We start from the raw sequence: 19,201 nt of genomic DNA, 5'->3' as shown, positions 1-19,201 counted from the left end.
CTAATAATGCATAGCTGATGAAAAATCGACAGTGCAAAACAGACAAGTGAGGTCTTCATTAACTAAATTTAGGAGTACATTGATATGAAGCATGACTAGTTAAGATTTCTTTTGTGAAAGAGCTTAATAGACCAGACCATATTATGTATGCACTGGCTTACAAAAGCCACAAAATTTGTTATGACCAGGGCCATCTATTTAGGTAAAGATAATGGTTCACAGATGTTTTTTTGTTGAAGTTATGTTGCAGTCTACCTAAAAGTAAGCTGGTCATCTTTTTGTACGCACTAGTCACCTTTTGTGTTGTATACTGCTTCGTATATATGCTTGCATCTTTTTGCTTTTGACACTGAAAAGTGCAAATTTGTTTTGCAGGCATGAGCTGACCGTTGTAACAGAACCGGATGACACTTCTGACAGCCCACTAACTCAAGAGATTCAGTTGACAATGCCGAAGCCAGCAGAAACATCTAAAGCGAAGAAAATGCCACCAGCGTCAAGTGTGGTGTCTCTCTTGTCCAGACCTTCACCCACAGAAAAACTCGGGGAAAAGATTGCTTCACCAACATCAAAAGTGAACTCAAACTTTCCAAAAGGAACGATTGTGACCTCTGTTGCACCTGCACCAGACATAAGTGTCAGTGGGATTTGCAGTGGAGGTAGTGGCTCTGGGGCATTATCAAACAGCTTTGCGCCAGTGGTGCCTGTAAAACTATGGCGTAACCCATATGCATCAGTCAGTGATGTACCCCCAGCACCAATGATTCGTGTGAATAAGCCTTGTACATTGCAAGGCCCACTAGGTCAGTTGGAGGCAAATTTGGGCAAGCCATCCACACTGCCAATGAATAACGAAAGTAGTATGCACTCCAGTGCGGGCAGGAATGCTGACACTATTCTCGTTGTCAAGAAGATGCAGAATGGCAGGACTGTGATAACAGCACAACCAGCAAAATCTGGCACCATGGGGCGAAGCTGTGGTGACATGTCCCAGCAATGTTCACCCTGTCACGTAAGTGGGGCCTTGACTAAAGTGACAGGAAGCACCGTCAAGCCAACAACACCTGTAAATAATTTTGTGAAGCTCACTGCAAATGCTCCAAAAATGGCAGCTGCAGAGCCCGTGCAAGCAAACGTTTCTCACCCACACCTGTCCACTGTAGCCATCCCAACGGTAAAGTCACAAGGGAGCCCAAGAGACAGCAGCAGTCAGACAACCGGGAAAGTGGCTAAACGCTTGACTTCCGTACAAAGCAGGCATTCTCCTGCAGTTGTCCACATAACACCGATACAAGGCTCCACCTCGGGCAAGACAATTGTTGTGGTTCCATCCCAAGGAGCAACAATGCGCATGAATCCTGCTATGAGCAGAAACCATGTTTCGCCCTCTGCCTTTAACAAGCCAGTGGATGTGGGGAGGCTCGCAGGGAAGCAGGAAAGAGTTGCTGGAGGAGTGCAGAATGTAAGCGAAACAACACATACCATTGGATTCGCACCTGGAAAACAGCAAGACGAGGATGGCTGTGGCATTAAGATTTCAGACGTCATCAGCTTGGCTGGAAAGGAAGGCCTGACTTTTCCTGAACTAGCAGTCCCACAAAAGACTGCAGAAAATGAATCAGCTGATGCCATTGATACGAAGAGTGGTTGTGAGACCAACCAGAAGCTTGATACAAATGAAGATGGGGAAACTTACTCAAAATTTGAGATGCCTCCACTCTCATCATGCAAGCTTAATGTGGGGGCAAATGGGTCAGAGGGTGATGTTATTGAGCTGTGTTCATTCGAAGCAAAGACAGGAAATTCTGTTATTGGATCACAAATTGTGTTTAAACCAGCACCTGTTGCAGGCAACACAAGCGGAAGCACTTGTCCAAGTTCTAAGCTCGACATGTTAAACAAGCTGAAAGAGGCCATCAGGTTGCTTGAAGAGCCTACACTTCAGAGTTGCAACTTGTTTACTGAGAAAGAAAAGAGCTTGCTGAAATCTTTCTTACATCGTGTAGAAAGTGATGCCCAGGTTTCAGAAGCAAGCGAGAACGACTCAAAAGAATGTTCAACTGATCCCGATTTAGCGGATACAGGGAAGTCTCAGAAAATTGACAGTAATGTTAGAATAAAAACAGAGCCCGGAGTTTCAACTGCCACCCATGTTCAAGAGCCAGGCCAAAGGGACCCTGAACAAGGTTCAAGAGGTCTGAATGTGGTGGATGTTGGGAAGTCTCAAGGAAAGTCACTGGAAGTTGACAATAATGTTACAATAAAAATGGAGCCTGGAGTTTCATCTGATACCTTGGCTTTAAAACTGTACCAAAAGGACCCCAAACAAGGTTCAAGCAGTTTCAACACAACAGATGCAGGTAAGATTCACCACAAATCATCACAAGGTCAGAGCAGAGTTAACACAAAAACAAAATCTGGACCTGAATCTCCGCAACACTCACTGCCCAGTTTTAATAATGAAGGTGCAGCAGTGCAGCAAGACAGTATCCCTCATAAACCTCTCCGTCGTATTGTCATCACTTCAGATGAGGTTCCGCTGATCAGCTCCGATGAAGTGAAAAATGGACTTGAGGCATTCCTTGTTAAGAACAACATATCGAACAATTTTTCCAAAGATGAAATTATTAAGCTGCATTGGGATGGAAAAGATGTGAGCACATTTCACTTTAGAGATATAGACAGTGAGGAGCTGCAGCAGCCACCCATAGTGATTCCAAAAGCAAACAGGCCTGCTATTCTCAGGCCTGTGAAGGTGCCTCAACCTGCAGGGGATATCGGCACTGCACCTTTTACGACTGCCACGGAGACGAGCAGCAAACAAACAGTTTCTGAACCAGTGCTTTCTAAGGCTGAAAAAGTTGTGGAAGAGTTGACGATTCCCATCGATGGGTATGCAGTACCAGCCGGCTTTAAGGCTGTCAAGCTAAGTTGCCGCGCAGATACCGGAGAGATGGTGCAGCGTGTTGTCTTGAAGTCAATGAAACCTATTCGTGTCGTTAACAGTACCACACATCCTGAAAAGCAGATTGGCTTCTTGCCTCGTGTCATTCGATACATAAATGAAACCGGGCAAATTATCGAGAAGCTTGTGAACCCACATCAACAGATTGTGCCATTTCTGGCATCCACACCAGCTGTGAATAAGTCTACGCCTGTATGCGCTGCAAATGTGCCCACCCATGGCACACCAACAACCTCTGTTTCAAGGCTGACCAGCCTCATTAAACCACCTGCTGCTGCTGCTGCTGCTGCTCCTGCTCCTGCTCCTGCTATAGTTCCTGCAGAATCAGTCAAGAACTTCCTGTCTGAAGTGGTAACCAGCAATAACACCTCCAATTCACTAATCAAGCGACCAAAGCTTATAGCTCTCCCATTAGCACCTACAGCGGGTCGCCTTGGCAGCACCATGCCTGTTACAGCTTCGAAAGTAATTAGAGTCAAGCGCCCACCTTCAGTGCTGCTTGGGCCTCAGAGTTCAAAGGCTGTTCTACCAGAAAGTGCAGTGTGTTTCCAGGATGACCTTGCACCAGTAGCATCAAAGCCCGAGACATCTGCTGAAGCTGATGATGCAGAAAGGATATTTGAGCCAGAATGCCTGCTTGAGGTGTGCAACAACACATGGGAAGTTGAATCATTGAAGAGAGAAGAACTGAATGGTGACACTTCGTCTGACACTTCCAGCACAAGCAGCTCAGATGCTAGTGATAACTATGTTCCATCAGTTGTAAATCGAAAAAAGGAAGTGCAGCCAGCACCGAAGCGTTCACCCCCCAAAAAATCAACTGTTTTACGGGAATACAGAACACGCAGGCGAAGGCAGTGCAGGAAACAAAACCCTCGTGTGGTAGCTCAATCTTCAAGTGTCAAGTGCAAAGCAAGCAAGAATGATGATGTAAATGTGGCCATGATGTCGCCAAACTGCATAGACAGGCCATGTGTTGTGAGCATGTATCACCTAAATGACCATGTTCTTGCGAATGGCTTTGTGAACCTGACCTCTGTGAAGCACGAGGACCTCTTTCTGTTGGCATCAAGCCCAGTGGTGAAGTTGTCATCAGACAAGGTGGTCTCAGTAGTTGAAGTGAAGCACCGAGCATCAGACAGTCTCCAGCGGAGTGCAGAGGTGTCCACCATTACAGATACAGACAATTTGGAGCGTTTGCTGAGAGAGCAGCAGAATGAACTGATACAATTGCGCAGGAAATACAAGAAGCTAAGCACTTAGCATTCTTATTCACATCTACCTTAAACAGACCGAAAGTGGTTAATGTACAGGATAATGAAACCACATCAGATTTTTTTTTAGTTCCCCCATACGGCAGTGTCGTAGACGAGCGCCAGCCAAGCTCAGTGTTTTACGCCAATGACTCGGTGATTTTTATTTATATTTGAAAGTATTCCTACATTTGTGCTACTTGCACTAGTTTGCAGTGTACATAACTGCTGTGTACAGTGGCACTGTCAGGGTCACTCGCTAACCTCAGTGACCCATCAGTGTTTAATAAAACATTCTGTCATCCTGTGTGAGTTGTCACTGCTTTCATCATATTGTGAATGTGCTTTTGTGGTACATCCTGTACAGTTTCTTATAATAGCAGCCCGAGGAAAATCTGGTACCATAATCTCTGCAAGAGAGAGAGAAAACATTTATTTCTTATGAGGCGGGGAAATTTCCTCCTAGAGTGGAGCCTTTAGTTCAGGGCCCCATTGGCTGGCACCACTCTGCATGCCCACTGGATCGGCCATTGCTGCTCTTGCAGGTCTAAGCTGGTCAGCACAGTCTCCCAGGAGGAAGGTGAAGGAGCAGGAATAGGGGAGTAACCCGGAGGGTGTGGGGACTCCCAGGTGCAATGATATACTGGGGGTTTTTGCTCAACAGTAGGAACAGTAAGAGGGATATTGTGTGGGGTGGAAGAGGTGAAGATAAAAGAGATAGGCAAATAAATTTGAATCTGTTGCCACTCTCACCGTGAAGTTGCGTAGTTGTGTAGTGTGTGTGGAGAATGTTTAGTTTGAAGCTGTGACACTCGACGCCCCTGCAACCGCTACGAGAATATGTCGCGCTACCCTAACGCGTCTTACATTAACCTAACCTAACGTTGGTGAGACTCAAAGCCAATAATGCTCACGGCATGACATCAGGCAGTGGCGTTCAACCGTGGATGCTAAGGTGCTGTGCGTTTGTTGTACTCAAAAGGGACCACTCGGAAATGCTCCTGAAAAATCGCGGACAGCAGCATACGAAAAGCCTACTGAGAGTGAAGATACTGCACCAGGAGAGCAGGCCGGGCTTCTACGGCCCCTACTAAAATCGGTGATGTTTTTTGAAGGTAGAGCGTAAGGGGCGAGAACTGTTTAATCCGGCATGAATGATTCAGCGCCATAGCCACGAGAAAGTGTCTGACGTACGTAGCTTCAGACCACGGTGTAAGAATATTAATGATATTCTTTCACCGTGCTTCAGATGCAGCGATCACCAAATGGGGCGTCTGTGCCCACTGCCTCAACGCGCGGGCAAGCAGTGTCGGAGCATAAACAAACTCTACCCCACTCCGCAGTGCCGGCACGACTAAGGACAAACGCCTACAACAAGCGCTAAGAAACCTCCTCCGTAGTGGCTTGGCAGAGTCATATTCAAAGAGCAAAAGCCCCCACATTTTCTCTCGCGCCTGCTCACAAATGGTTGGCGATCCCTTAAATGAACATCTCGTGGCATAAAGTGATGTGTATGTGGATCTTTCGTCACAGACACTAGCTGCAGATCCGGCGTGTGGCCACCTAATCACGTCATGGATATTGGCCCGTAATTTTTTTTTTCGTAGAATAATGACATGGAAATGAGTAATTCAAACCTATGCATTTTGTGACTGTAAGCGGTTGTTCTTGAAGCGCTGTCCCCTAAGGCTCCAAAGCGAAAGCAGAATGCTTTAGCGGGAGGCCGCTGGCACAGAAACATCGCATACAACTTTTTATTTATGCAGAAATATTGACCGGTCAAGTAAAGTGTCGTCTGAATTGGGCCTTTCGCGAAATGTTATTCAAGCATTTCACATGAATAGGAGCTACGACAACTCTGAACAAGCGTACCGCTGCTGGCGTACTGCAAACGCAGCTTTACTGCTGATTCGCAGCGGATATCGAGCTGTATTCCATTTTTGTGGGAAACAATGATGAGGATAATGTTAAGCAATGTATAAAGTGAGCATTTTGTGATCGGGAGTGCTTGTTAATGCGCCGTCCGCTACGGCTTGAAGAGACAAGCATAGCGGTGCCGTTGGCATCGGAGGTCCGGGGAGTCCACCGAGGCGATGTCAGGGCTATCCCAAGAAGCAAAAGTTGGTTACTAGCTAGTTTGATACAGCTTGCGCAGGCTAGAAGCAGCTAGAGCTATGTCAAGCTACAGTTTATAGACATCTGTCTCCAAGCCATACGTTCTACCCATTGTGAAGAGAAGTAGAAAAAGTGCTGAAATTTCGAAAGCATTGCCACAGAAGATCCACGGAAGCCTCAACGAATTGGGGTGTGGGGGTGGAAGGGGAGGTGATGTGATCAATTTTGCGAGCGCCGAAGTTGCTGGCATGTCTTGGAAAAGGAGAGGGGACAGTGACGTTGATAGGGCATATGAAACCCTCTTGTGTAATCAGTGTCGCAAATGTAGCGCGTGCAAACCGATTCTTCGTAGATTATGGCCCGCTCTATGGGACCTTGCGCCCCGTAGCTCGCAGGACCTTTCATTAAAGTTATTCCATCCATCCATCCATCCATCCATCCTACGCACATCCTGAAATGCGTGCCTTCGCTGGTTCAAATCTCGCGCCACAGTGATAGCATGCTGCGATTTGCAGCCTGCAAAGGGGGTGCGCAATTTAATATGTACATAAAAAGTAAGTAAAGAAATAAAATATATGCTGTTCAAAAACATAGCAGTGCATTAAAGTTGTTTTAAAGTGAGAATATGTAAGCATGAGAAATTATTAGTTTTATTCAAGTGCAGTGCCAGCAAGAAAGGTGGCGCTACATGCAATGGTGCCACCCATAGAGTTTCTCACTACATTACCTAGAGGGAAATCTGGCGCTGCTGCGCTGTGGTATGCATGGGAATGCCGGTATATTGTGGATTCGGATTGGCATCGTTCTCGTAGAGACAGGACACCTTGAAGACGCGCTTGGCAAGTATCGTTCCGTCTGTCACAATGATTCATTTTCTACTAGAACAGCACGTGAAAAGCTGTTTTAGCTTTATTATTACGCGAAAACATGTTTTGTTTAACTATGAGAACTTGTTATTGCGTGTACGCTTATATGTTACGTAAGAAGTATCAGCGGGCCGCTAAAGTTGAAGGACAGACGACAAGGTTCCCGCTCGCTTTGAAACAGTTTGTCGTCTGTTCTTGCTTTTCTTCGCTTGGTCATGCATTGTGGGTGAGTAAAGATGTAATATGCGTGAATGGAAACATTTTATGAAGATCTTACTTTGAGAACGCGTTATTTGCACAGCCACATCCACGTTTTAGACGAAGCCTCTTACAACAACAACCAACACGAGCCTCGCAGACACATATACCGTCATTCCCATGGAGGCACGGTGCCCCCTTAAGAAACTCCCATAGACGGTGGCGCCAGATTACCCTCTAGGTGTTATAGTGAGAAACTCTATGGGTGCCACCACGACCTACTCATCCCGTGGTCGCCTACGGCTGCGCGCGGCCGAAGAAATACCACGTGATCATTGAGTAGGGACCAAGCGTGCCGGTAGAGGCCGCCAGTGCTCACCCTCACAGCAACGTCCGAAACGCTACGGTCCTGCTTTCAGGAGTACGGCGATGACGGCAAAAATTCGCAGAGGAGCTGCAGTAAACTCGGCATTTCACATCATTGACAGGGTGCAGCTAGAAAAATGCGCGTCGATACATGCGATACATGCCCCATATAATTGATATCTTCGCTGTGCAGTGCAATGAAACTACTTTGAAAGCGCGGCCGTGCGGCTGTTAGGATTGAAATAGTGTAATCCCTTGGAACTTTTTTTTCCCCCTCATTGTCTGCTAAAATGTTGGCTAGTGCTGTGGTGCCAATATGGTCTGGTGCGCACCTTCCGCGCTAGCCGAGGCCTGAGCGCGCCCGCACTTCGTTCTCCCGTAGGTTTCGCTAGTCCCGAGCCGGACGCAATGAACGCACTACGTACCGCTTTGCAGGGCCCACGTGTTCCTTTGCTGCATTCGGCACATTCACTGAAGTGACGTGCTGTTGAGAGCGCGGCAGAACGTGAGTAGTTTTAATTGCAGTGCATGCCACAATCGTAATAATGTGCTGTTATAAACGTATTTATTTACGCCGCTTTACCAAATGATAACGAAAGTCTAGCTTGAAAAATTCCAAGGGCGATTTATTGTGCCATCACACTGATAGTCACTACTCTTTAAGCACTTTTCTGGAGTTGGACTTTTGAAACAAAAAGCTTCACTGCGCTAGTCAACACCGCGCTTCGCGCGAGCCGGCGTATGTCGGAATTGGTTCCGTAAGCGTGTTCGGAGTCGGCGCAGGTGGCCACTGCCGCGCGCTATGCGTCGTCGTTTGACGTCCGCCGCAAGCGCGTGTTTATTGCGGAGGCCGACTATACAACCGCTTGTCAGCGAACAGGCGTAACATGGAAGGAGAAGAGAGTGATACTACCGATACAGAGAGCTGTGTTTATGGCTACAGAAATCGCAAGACAATGTGCTCAACAATTATGAATAAAGAAGTTTAATAATCCTACATAACTTATGGTATATATCATTGATAATTAGCAATTTGCATAACTACACAAGGCACACGTATAGAATATCCATAAGTGAAACCGTAAGCATAACCACAGGCTAAATCATAAAGCATAAGTATAAGCTAAACCATAAGCATCACCGAACCTTTTCGCTTCGAGATATCCAGGCTTGTTGTTGTTGAGGTTTCAACCATTGGTTCCTAATATCGGTCACGGGGAACTCGTGAAATGAAATTCCGCTTGACTTTCACAACGGCATGCAGCAGTAAATCATAGTGCATGAAGAAGCCGTAAACGCGAAAGCCGGCGCCCACGGGTCTGAGAATCACAGTGTCACTGGAATAGAATCTGGTAATCAAGATCTAGCGACACCAACAGATCACCAAGCACTCAGCTAATCGACTCTATCGCGTGCGTGCGTTTGCGTCCTTCCGTGCTCTCGCAGAAAATTCTTGCTGCCCGTGCGTGCGGCCGGCCACGGGGTTGAGGTAGGTGGGGGTAGTGTTCCTGTATATGCTCCCGCAGGGAGCATATGGGAGCATATACAGGAACACTAGGTGGGGGTAAAGTCCCTCGATAATTTTAAAGTAGCGACACTCTTTGAACTCTACCGCCGCCGCGCGACCTCCTCGCCTCCTCCTCGCCCCTTGTGCGTTCCCCCGCGGCAACCAGTTCTGCCCCCGTTTTCCTCCACGACGATTGGTCTCCCTGCCGTTGCCCTTGGAAACGCGCGGAGCTTTAGTTTTGCTTGTGTTTTTCTTTTTCGTTCGCGCCATTTTCCTCCTGAGCACGGCTGGCTCGGCGCTTTAGCTCGGGGTAGCGAACGTTGTACGCTGTGTTTCCTGCTCTATGTGCTAGCGATATGCCGGGCTGTTGCGCATATAACAGCAACAAGAAGCCCGAAGATGGTTATGCCGTTTTCATGATACCACAAGGGAAGCGTGACGGCTTGCGCAGGAAGCAGTGGCTGGTCGCGTTGTAAACTGGAAGTCCACTGAAAGGTCGCGTTGTAAACTGGAAGTATCACGTGACTGAAAGCGTGTCCACCCCTGTATAAGAGAATGATTACCCAAGTTAATTAATGAATCATCAGTTATTGACATAAGGTGGATTAGGGAGGATTAAGGTTGATTAGAGGGTATTAAAGAAGATTAAGGTCGATTAGAGAGCATTAAGAAGGATCAAGATGCATGAATAAAGATTAAGGTGGGTGGAGGAAGATTAAGACGGATTATGGTGGATTAAGGTGAAGGGTTGATGAAAGTGTATTAAGACCGATTAGGGTGCTTGAACAAGATTAAGGTCGATTAGTGTGGATTAAGGTGGATTAGGGTTGATAAAGGAGGATTAAGGCCGATTAGGATGGATTAGGGACCATGGAGCTGGATTAGGTTTGATAGAGGTGGCTTAGGGTGTTAAGGTAGATTGGGACTATTAAGCAGGATTAAGTTGAATTAAGGTGTATGAATAAGGATTAAGGTGGATGAAGGAGGATTAGGGCGGATTATGACGGATTAGGGTTGATAAAGGAGGATTAAGACCGTATAGGATTGGCTAAGGTGCATTAGGGGCGATGTAGGTTGACTAGGTTTTATTAAGGTGGATTAGGGTGGACTAAGGTGAATTAGGCTTCATTGAGTATTAAGACCGATTAGTCTACCATAATCCTCCTAATGCACATTAATCCACCGAATCCACATTCATCGACCTTAATCCTCCTTCATTCACTTTAATCCACGAAAGTCCTCCTTAATGCACCCTAGTCCACTTTCATCGACCTTAATCTACTCCAACCCTCCTTAATCAACCGTAATTCTTGCTCATTCACTTTAATCCACCATAATCCGCTATAATCGTCCTTAATTCACTTTAATCCACCCGAATCTGCATTCATCTACCTTATTCCACCCTAATCCTCCTTAATCCATCCTAATCCTCCTTCATTCACTTTAATTCACCCTAGCCCACCATAATCCTCCTTAATGCAGTTTCCTCCTTCTTAATCCACCCTTATCCTTTTTCATGCACTTTAGTCCACCCTAATCCACTATAACCGTCCTTAATGCACCTCAGCGCACCTTCATCCACCCTAATTCACCTTCATCGACCTTAATTTAACCTAGTACTCCTGTGTGCACCTTAAGTCACCTTCATTCACCCTAATGCACCTTCATCGGCTTTAATCCACCTTAATCCACCCGAATTCATCTTAATCAAATCATTAATCAATCATTACTTTGCTAATTATTAATCATCTCTTATACGCGGCTGCACATGCTTTGGTTCGCTTCCTGCCTTCCTTCGGTCACGTGAAATTTTCTGTAGCTCACAACGGGACCTAGGTCTAAGGCTTTCGCTTAATAAGTCACACACAAAGGGATGTGTCACAAGCAATACTAGATCAGACGCACGAAGTAAAGCATCCCATCATGCGGCAGAAAAATTGTCTGGAGTATAGAACTCGCCTCAAAGTTCCCTTTACATCTGTATACCCCGTTCATACGGCTTTAGGAAAAAACCAACCTCCTCATAAATGTTGCCTCTAGCATTATCGATGCTGTTATTAGCATTTCTCAAAATTTTCAACCACAATGGGGCGCGTAACTGGCCTAAAAAAACACGCCTCCATAGAATCCTGCGGCCCGTCCGCGGGAGCCCAGGAGGAATAGCGTGCCGTGCGCAGCCGGTGGGCGAGGAGAATCGAGGAGGAAAGCGCAGTGAGGAGGAGAGTGTCGCTACTTTCAAACTATCAAGGGGCTTTACCCCCACCTAAAGCCCCTTGATAATTTGAAAGTAGCGACACTCTCCTCCTCACGGCGCTTTCCTCCTCGATTCTCCTCGCCCGCCGGCTGCGCACGGCGCGCTTTTCCCCCTGGGCTCTCGCGGACGGGCCGCAGGATTCTATGAAGGCGTGTTATTTTGGGCCAGTTGCGCGCCCCAGTGGGGTTGAAAATATTGAGAAATGCTAATAACAGCATCGATAATGCTGAAGGCAACGTTTATGAGGAGGTTGGTTTTTTCTTGAAGCCGTATGAACGGGGTATACCGATGTAAAGGGAGCTTTGGGGCGAGTTCTATACTCCAGACAATTTTTCTGCCTCATGATCAGATGCTTTACTTCGTGCGTCTGATCTAGTATTGCTTGTGACACATCCCTTTGTGCGTGGTTTATTAAGCGAAAGCCTTAGACCTCTGTTTCAAGGTCCCGTTGTGAGCTACTGAAAATATCACGTGACCGACGGAAGGCGGGAAGCGAACCAAAGCATGTGCAGCCGTGCATCATCATCATCATCATCATCATCAGCCTAGTTACGCCCACTGCAGGGCAAAGGCCTCTCCCATACTTCTCCAACGACCCCGGTCATGTACTAATTGTGGCCATGTTGTCCCTGCAAACGTCTTAATTTCATCCGCCCACCTAACTTTCTGCCGCCCCCTGCTACGCTTCCCTTCCCTTGGAATCCAGTCCGTAACCCTTAATGACCATCGGTTATCTTCCCTCCTCATTACATGTCCTGCCCATGCCCATTTCTTTTTCTTGATTTCAACTAAGATGTCGTTTACCCGCGTTTGTTGCCTCACCCAATCTGCTCTTTTCTTATCCCTTAACGTTACACCCATCATTCTTCTTTCCATAGCTCGTTGCGTCGTCCTCAATTTCAGCAGAACCCTTTTCGTAAGCCTCCAGGTTTCTGCCCCATATGTGAGTACTGGTAACACACAGCTGTTATACACTTTCCTTTTGAGGGATAGTGGTAACCTGCTGTTCATGATTTGAGAATGCCTGCCAAACGCATTCTAGCCCATTTTTATTCTTCTGGTTATTTCAGTCTCATGATCCGGATCCGTGGTCACTACCTGCCCTAAGTAGATGTATTCCCTTACCACTTCCAGTGCTTCGCTACCTATCGTAAACTGCTGTTCTCTTCCGAGACTGTTAAACAATACTTTAGTTTTCTGCAAATTAATTTTCAGACCCGCCCTTCTGCTTTGCCTCTCCAGGTCAGTGAGCATGCATTGCAATTGGTCTCCTGAGTTACTAAGCAAGGCAATATCATCAGCGAATCGCAAGTTGCTAAGGTATTCTCCATCAACTTTTATCCCCAATTCTTCCCACTCAGGGCTCTGAATACCTCCTGTAAACACGCTGTGAATAGCATTGGAGATATCGTATCTCCCTGTCTGACGCCTTTCTTTATAGGGATTTTGTTACTTTCTTTGTGGAGGGCTACGGTGGCTGTGGAGCCGCTATAGATATCTTCCAGTATTTTTACATATGGCTCATCTACACCCTGATTCCGTAATGCCTCCATGACTGCTGAGGTTTCGACTGAATCAAACGCTTTCTCGTAATCAATGAAAGCTATATATAAGGGTTGGTTATATTCTGCACATTTCTCTATCACTTGATTGACAGTGTGAATATGGTCTATTGTTGAGTAGCCTTTACGGAATCCTGCCTGGTCCTTTGGTTGACAGAAGTCTAAGGTGTTCCTGATTCTATTTGCGATTACCTTAGTAAATACATTGTAGGCAACGGACAGTAAGCTGATCGGTCTATAATTTTTCAAGTCTTTGGCGTCCCCTTTCTTATGGATTAGGATTATGTTAGCGTTCTTCCAAGATTCCGGTACGCTCGAGGTTATGAGGCATTGCGCATACAGGGTGGCCAGTTTCTCTAGAACAATCTGACCACCATCCTTCAACAAATCTGCTGTTACCTGATCCTCCCCAGCTGCCTTCCCCCTTTGCATAGCTCCTAAGGCTTTCTTTACTTCTTCTGGCGTTACCTATGGGATTTCGAATTCCTCTAGGCTATTCTCTCTTCCACTATCGTCGTGGGTACCACTGGTACTGTATAAATCTCTATAGAACTCCTCAGCCACTTGAACTATCTCATCCATATTAGTAACGATATTTCCGGCTTTGTCTCTTAACGCACACGTCTGATTCTTGCCTATTCCCAGTTTCTTCTTCACTGCTTTTAGGCTTCCTCCGTTCCTGAGAGCCTGTTCAATTCTATCCATATTATAGTTTCTGATGTCCGCTGTCTTACGCTTGTTGATTAACTTAGAAAGTTCTGCCAGTTCTATTCTAGCTGTAGGGTTAGAGGCTTTCATACATTGGCGTTTCTTGATCAGATCTTTCGTCTCCTGCGATAGCTTACTGGTTTCCTGTATAACGGCGTTACCACCGACTTCTATTGCGCACTCCTTAATGATGCCCATGAGATTGTCGTTCATTGCTGCAACACTAAGGTCCTCTTCCTGAGTTAAAGCCGAGTACCTGTTCTGTAGCTTGATCCGGAATTCCTCTAGTTTCCCTCTTACCGCTAACTCATTGATTGGCTTCTTGTGTACCAATTTCTTCCGTTCCCTCCTCAAGTCTAGGCTAATTCGAGTTCTTACCATTCTATGGTCACTGAAGCGTACCTTGCCGAGCACGTCTACATCTTGTATGATGCCAGGGTTCGCGCAGAGTATGAAATCGATTTCATTTCTAGTCTCACCATTCGGGCTCCTCCACGTCCACTTTCGACTAACCCGCTTGCGGAAAAAGGTGTTCATTATCCGCATATTATTCTGTTCTGCAAACTCTACTAATAATTCTCCTCTGCTATTCCTAGAGCCTATGCCATATTCCCCCACTGACTTGTCTCCAGCCTGCTTCTTGCCTACCCTGGCATTGAAGTCGCCCATCAGTATAGTGTATTTTGTTTTGCTTTACCCATCGCCGATTCCACGTCTTCATAAAAGCTTTCGACTTCCTAGTCATCATGACTGCATGTAAGGGCATAGACTTGTACCACCTTCAATTTGTACCTCTTATTAAGCTTCACAACAAGACCTGCCACCCTCTCGTTAATGCTATAGAATTCCTGTATGTTACCAGCTATTTCCTTATTAATCAGGAATCCGACTCCTAGTTCTCGTCTCTCTGCTAAGCCCCGGTAACACAGTACATGCCCGCTTTTTAGCACTGTATATGCTTCTTTTGTCCTCCTAACCTCACTGAGCCCTATTATATCCCATTTACTACCCTCTAATTCCTCCAATAACACTGCTAGACTCGCCTCGCTAGATAGCGTTCTAACGTTAAACGTTGCCAGGTTCAGATTCCAATGGCGGCCTGTCTAGGAGATGATTAATGATTAGCAAAGTAATGATTTATTAGTGATTGGATTAAGATGAATTCGGGTGTATTAAGGAGCGTTAAGGTGGATTAAAGTTGACGAAAGTGGATTAAGGTGCATAAAGGAGGACAAGGTTGGATTAAGGTCGATGAAGGTGGATGAAGGTGCGTTGAAGTGCATTAAGGACGGATATAGTGGATTAGGGTGGATTAAAGTACATGAAGGAGGATTAGGGTGGATTAAGAAGGATTAAGGTGCATTAGGGAGGATTATGGTGGGCTAAAGTGAATTAAAGTGAATGAAGGAGGATAAGGGTGGATTAAGGAGGAATAGGGTGGACTAAGGTAGATGAACGTGGATTACGGTGAATTAAGGACGATTATAGTGGATTAGGGTGGATTAAAGTGAATGAGGAAGCAGTAGGTTCGATTAAGGAGGATTAAAGTGCATTAAAAAGGGTTAGAGTGGATTAAGGTCGATGAAGGTGGATTAGGGTGCATTAAGGAGGACTCTCGTGGATTATGGTGGATTAAAGTGAATGAAGGAGGATTAAGGTCGATGAATGTGGATTCGGTGGATTAATGTGCATTAGGAGGATTATGGTAGTCTAATCGGTCTTAATACTCCATGAACCCTAATTCACCTTAGTCCACCCTAATCCACCTTGATGCTACTTCATCCACCTTAATCCAGCTTAGTACTCTCAACCCACTTTAATGCAATCTAATCAACGTACATCGCCCCTAATGCACCGTAGCCTGCCATACATGGTCTTAATTCTCCTTTATCAATCCGCATCCATCATAATCCACCTTAATCCTCCATCCACCTTATTCATACACCTTAATCCAACGTTATCCTGCCTAATAGTCCCAATCTACCTTAATACACCCTAATCCACCTCTATCAAGCCTAATCCAGCTCCATGGTCCCTAATCCACCTTAATCTACACTAATCCATCCTAATCGGTCTTAATCCTCCTTTGTCAACCCTAATTCACCTTAATACACATTAATGGACCTTAATCTTACTTTATCCACCTTAATCCTCCCTAATCCTGATTCATGCAGCCTATTCCACCCGAATCGGTCCTAATACCCTTTCATCAACCCTTCACCGTAATCCACCATAATCCGCCTTAATCCTCCTCCACCCACCTTAATCTTTATTCATGCATCTTAATCCTTCTTAACGCACTCTAATTCACCTTAATCTTCTTTAATACACTACAATCAACGTTAATCCTCCCTAATCCACCTTATGTCAATCACTAATGATTCATTAATTAACTTGGGTAATCATTCTCTTAGACAGGGGTGGACATGATTTGGGTCACCTCTGACTTTCCTTGGGTCACGTGATACTTCCAGTTTACAACGCGACCTTGAAACATAGAGATCTAAAGGCTTTCGGCTTAAAACTAAAAAAAAACTCAATGTTGACTAGCTAACGCTTATCACCTGCAATATAAGGGTATATTTGCCACTAATTATTTCAGGGCGCAAAGCAGAATCTATAATGCTGCACTTCCGACTGAATAACAACAGTTAGCGACGTGCGAAGGGAATATTAAGCATACTGAGGACAACCGCAACAAAAGCGCTGGTGAGCAGGCCGGATGAATGAAAAAAAAATGCAGAATTACGGGATGCTTTGCTACGAGCTATAAGGAAGACGCCTCAGCTCGAAAACAACGCTGTTCTTTGTCAGAACAAAGTTCTTTCGGCCAATGTCACGCAGCCACTGCTTCCTGCGCAAGCCGTCACGCTTTCCTTGTGGTATCATAAAAACGGCATAACCATCTAGAGACTTCTTGCTGCAGTTATATGCGCAACAGCCCGGCATAGCGCTAGCACAGAGAGCAGGAAACACGGCGTACAACGTTCGCTACGCCGAGCTAAAGCGCCGAGCCAGCCGTGCTCAGGAGGAAAATGGCGCGAACGAAAAAGAAAAACACAAGCAAAACTCAAGATCCGCGCGTTTCCAAGGGCAACGGCAGGGAGACCAATCGGCGTGCAGAAAAACGGGGGCAAAATTGGTTACCGCGGGGGGAACGCACAAGGGGCGAGGAGGAGGCGAGGAGGTCGCGCGGCGGCGGCAGAGTTCAAAGAGTGTCGTTACTTTCAAATTATCAAGGGACTTTGGGTGGGGGTGAGCACTAGCGCCACCGTTCGCGGCGGCGGTTTGGAAAACTAAAAAAAAAACACACACACAAGCAGAAGCAAATCAGCGGCGCTGGCGCAGCGCCGCACGCGCAGGTCGCCCAGTAGGACCTGCGCGTGTGGCGCAGGTCCTACTACTACAGAGGGCATTAAAAGCGGTCATCTCCTTTCTCGGTGGTATTGGCCTCTCCGTGTCCCCGTCAAAGATAGAGGCACTGCTTGTACACCCGCTGGCCTCCGCACGCCACTACGTGAAACAGTTGCGCATTGCAAACACAGCCGTCCCATGGAAGCGGGAGGTCACCTATTTGGGCCTAACCATTGGTCATCGCTTATCCTGGATTCCTGCTGCCAAGGCTGTCACTTCCAAAGTCCGAAGAGTCCAGGGGGCAGTGAGCAAGATGCAGCAGCATGACCGTGGTTGCACCGTCAAGTGGGCGCTTCGTATGAACCAAGCTGGGGCCACATCCATCATGCTATATGCCCTGCCACTGGTTCTATCTCCAGCCAGGAAGCAACAGCTCGAGAGACTGTACAGGGGTGCAGTATGGAGCATCCTCGGTCTCCCCAAGCACTCCCGAATTGCTGCCACGCTGGTTGAGGCTGGTGAATGGCCACTGTCGCTGCACATGCTCCAGCGTGCCCTTGGGCACATTGACCGTCTGCACCGTGCTCCAAATGGTGGGGCTGCGCTCTCCCGACTGCGGAGCCAGCCGCTATCTCGCATGAGGGGGTCTCTGTCAGCTCTACGAGGAGCTGATTGTGCAGCGACCAGTTCCCATGGTCACATCTCCGCCATACGAGCAACCTCCAGAGGTGTACCTATTCCTGAATTGAGCATCAAAGTGCCGGACGCCAGCAGCAGCACTACAATAGGCTGTTACTGGCAAACTCCTGGAAGAGCTGGACGGCAGGCTGCTCGTGTTCACGGATGGCTCCGTGCTCTCCAACGGCTCCGCAGCGGCGGCCTGTGCCATCCCATCTGAGGGCAGGAGCAGGCAGTGCGACTACCGCTTCACGCGAGCTCCACAGCGACTGAGCTGGTGGGACTCCACCTGGCTGCAGACCTCCTGGCTGAGGAACCCCCGACAAAACCAGTGGTGGTGCTAAGTGACTCGCGACCGGCTGTCCAGGCACTCACCGATCACCATCGGCACGGAGCCACTGAAGCCCTCCTGAGAGCAAAAATCTCGGCCCTCTCTGCAGTGGGGGTAGCCATCTGCTTCCACTGGTTGCCTTCCCACGCAGGGATCGCCGGAAACGAGGAGGGGGATGTACTTGCCGAGGCCGCGCACCACCCAACCGTTCCACTCACCAGAGCAGTTGCAGCATCGGACTTCTCCAGACAGCGAGTAAGACAGCTGCTCACTTCCAGCCATCCGGATAACCGGGTAGCTACCAACCGAGACCCAAAACTCCTCCCTGAGAACGGTCTCTCGCGACGGGACCGTTCCACACTCCTGCGTCGGCGCACGGACTCCATGTGGACGGCGGCCAGACTTCATGCCAAGGGACGCATCGCCTCACCGGCCTGCAGAAGGTGCGGTGACGCCGAGACCCTCAAGCACCTACTCTGCACCTGTCCTGCAATAGCCCAGGTGTGCGCTCAAGTCTTTGCCACCTAACGACGGTATGGACTCCCGTCTACCTCAGGAACACACCTGCTCTTCTCGGCCCGCTACCACCTTCCAGCACTGGCAAGCCTGCTTCAATACTGTGTACACAAACGGGCTCCTAGACCGCCACTAGACTTCAGCCTCCCATGGGCATCTGCCTCGCTCGCCGGCCACCACCCCTGGATGATGCTGACGTATGCTGCCTGGCACCTACACTCCCTTTCCCCCTCTATCCCCTCATCTTTCATCCCCCGCTCCCATCCCCAATACAATGCGCCGTGCTCCCATATGGGCTGCAGAATTAAGCATACTTTTCCTCTCCCAAATCACGAAGAAGAAGAGCTACGCGCCGCGATAAAAAGGGTTGTCTTTGCGGAATTCAGCTCAGAGTGATGTTATAAATTGATATTGCGTGCAAAATACTCTTCCGCGAGATGTGAAACTTGGTGAATTAAAGGAACAGTAGCTGTAGGTACGCAAAAATGTTAATTTAAGAAATCGATTTTTTCGAGTTTTCTTTTTTGT

At 47.3% G+C, this 19,201-nt stretch overlaps 1 protein-coding gene across 4 annotated transcripts in view; it reads left to right on the top strand.

Moving 5' to 3' along the window:
- Positions 1-4,525, top strand: part of LOC142564142 (uncharacterized) — a 49,778-nt gene extending 45,253 nt beyond the window's left edge. For all 4 annotated transcript variants that reach the window (XM_075675002.1, XM_075675003.1, XM_075675006.1 and 1 more), the window contains one exon: positions 376-4,525. In XM_075675002.1, the coding sequence (XP_075531117.1) occupies positions 376-4,228 (3,853 nt within the window). In that variant the 3' untranslated portion in view covers positions 4,229-4,525. The remainder of the gene's footprint in view (positions 1-375) is intronic.
- The last annotated feature ends 14,676 nt before the right edge of the window (positions 4,526-19,201 follow it).

The sequence above is a fragment of the Dermacentor variabilis genome, chromosome 11 (assembly GCF_050947875.1).
Source record: "Dermacentor variabilis isolate Ectoservices chromosome 11, ASM5094787v1, whole genome shotgun sequence".
Lineage (NCBI taxonomy): Eukaryota > Metazoa > Arthropoda > Arachnida > Ixodida > Ixodidae > Dermacentor > Dermacentor variabilis.
The sequence above is the reverse complement of the archived record's forward strand: the minus strand, read 5'-3'. Positions and strand labels throughout refer to the sequence as shown.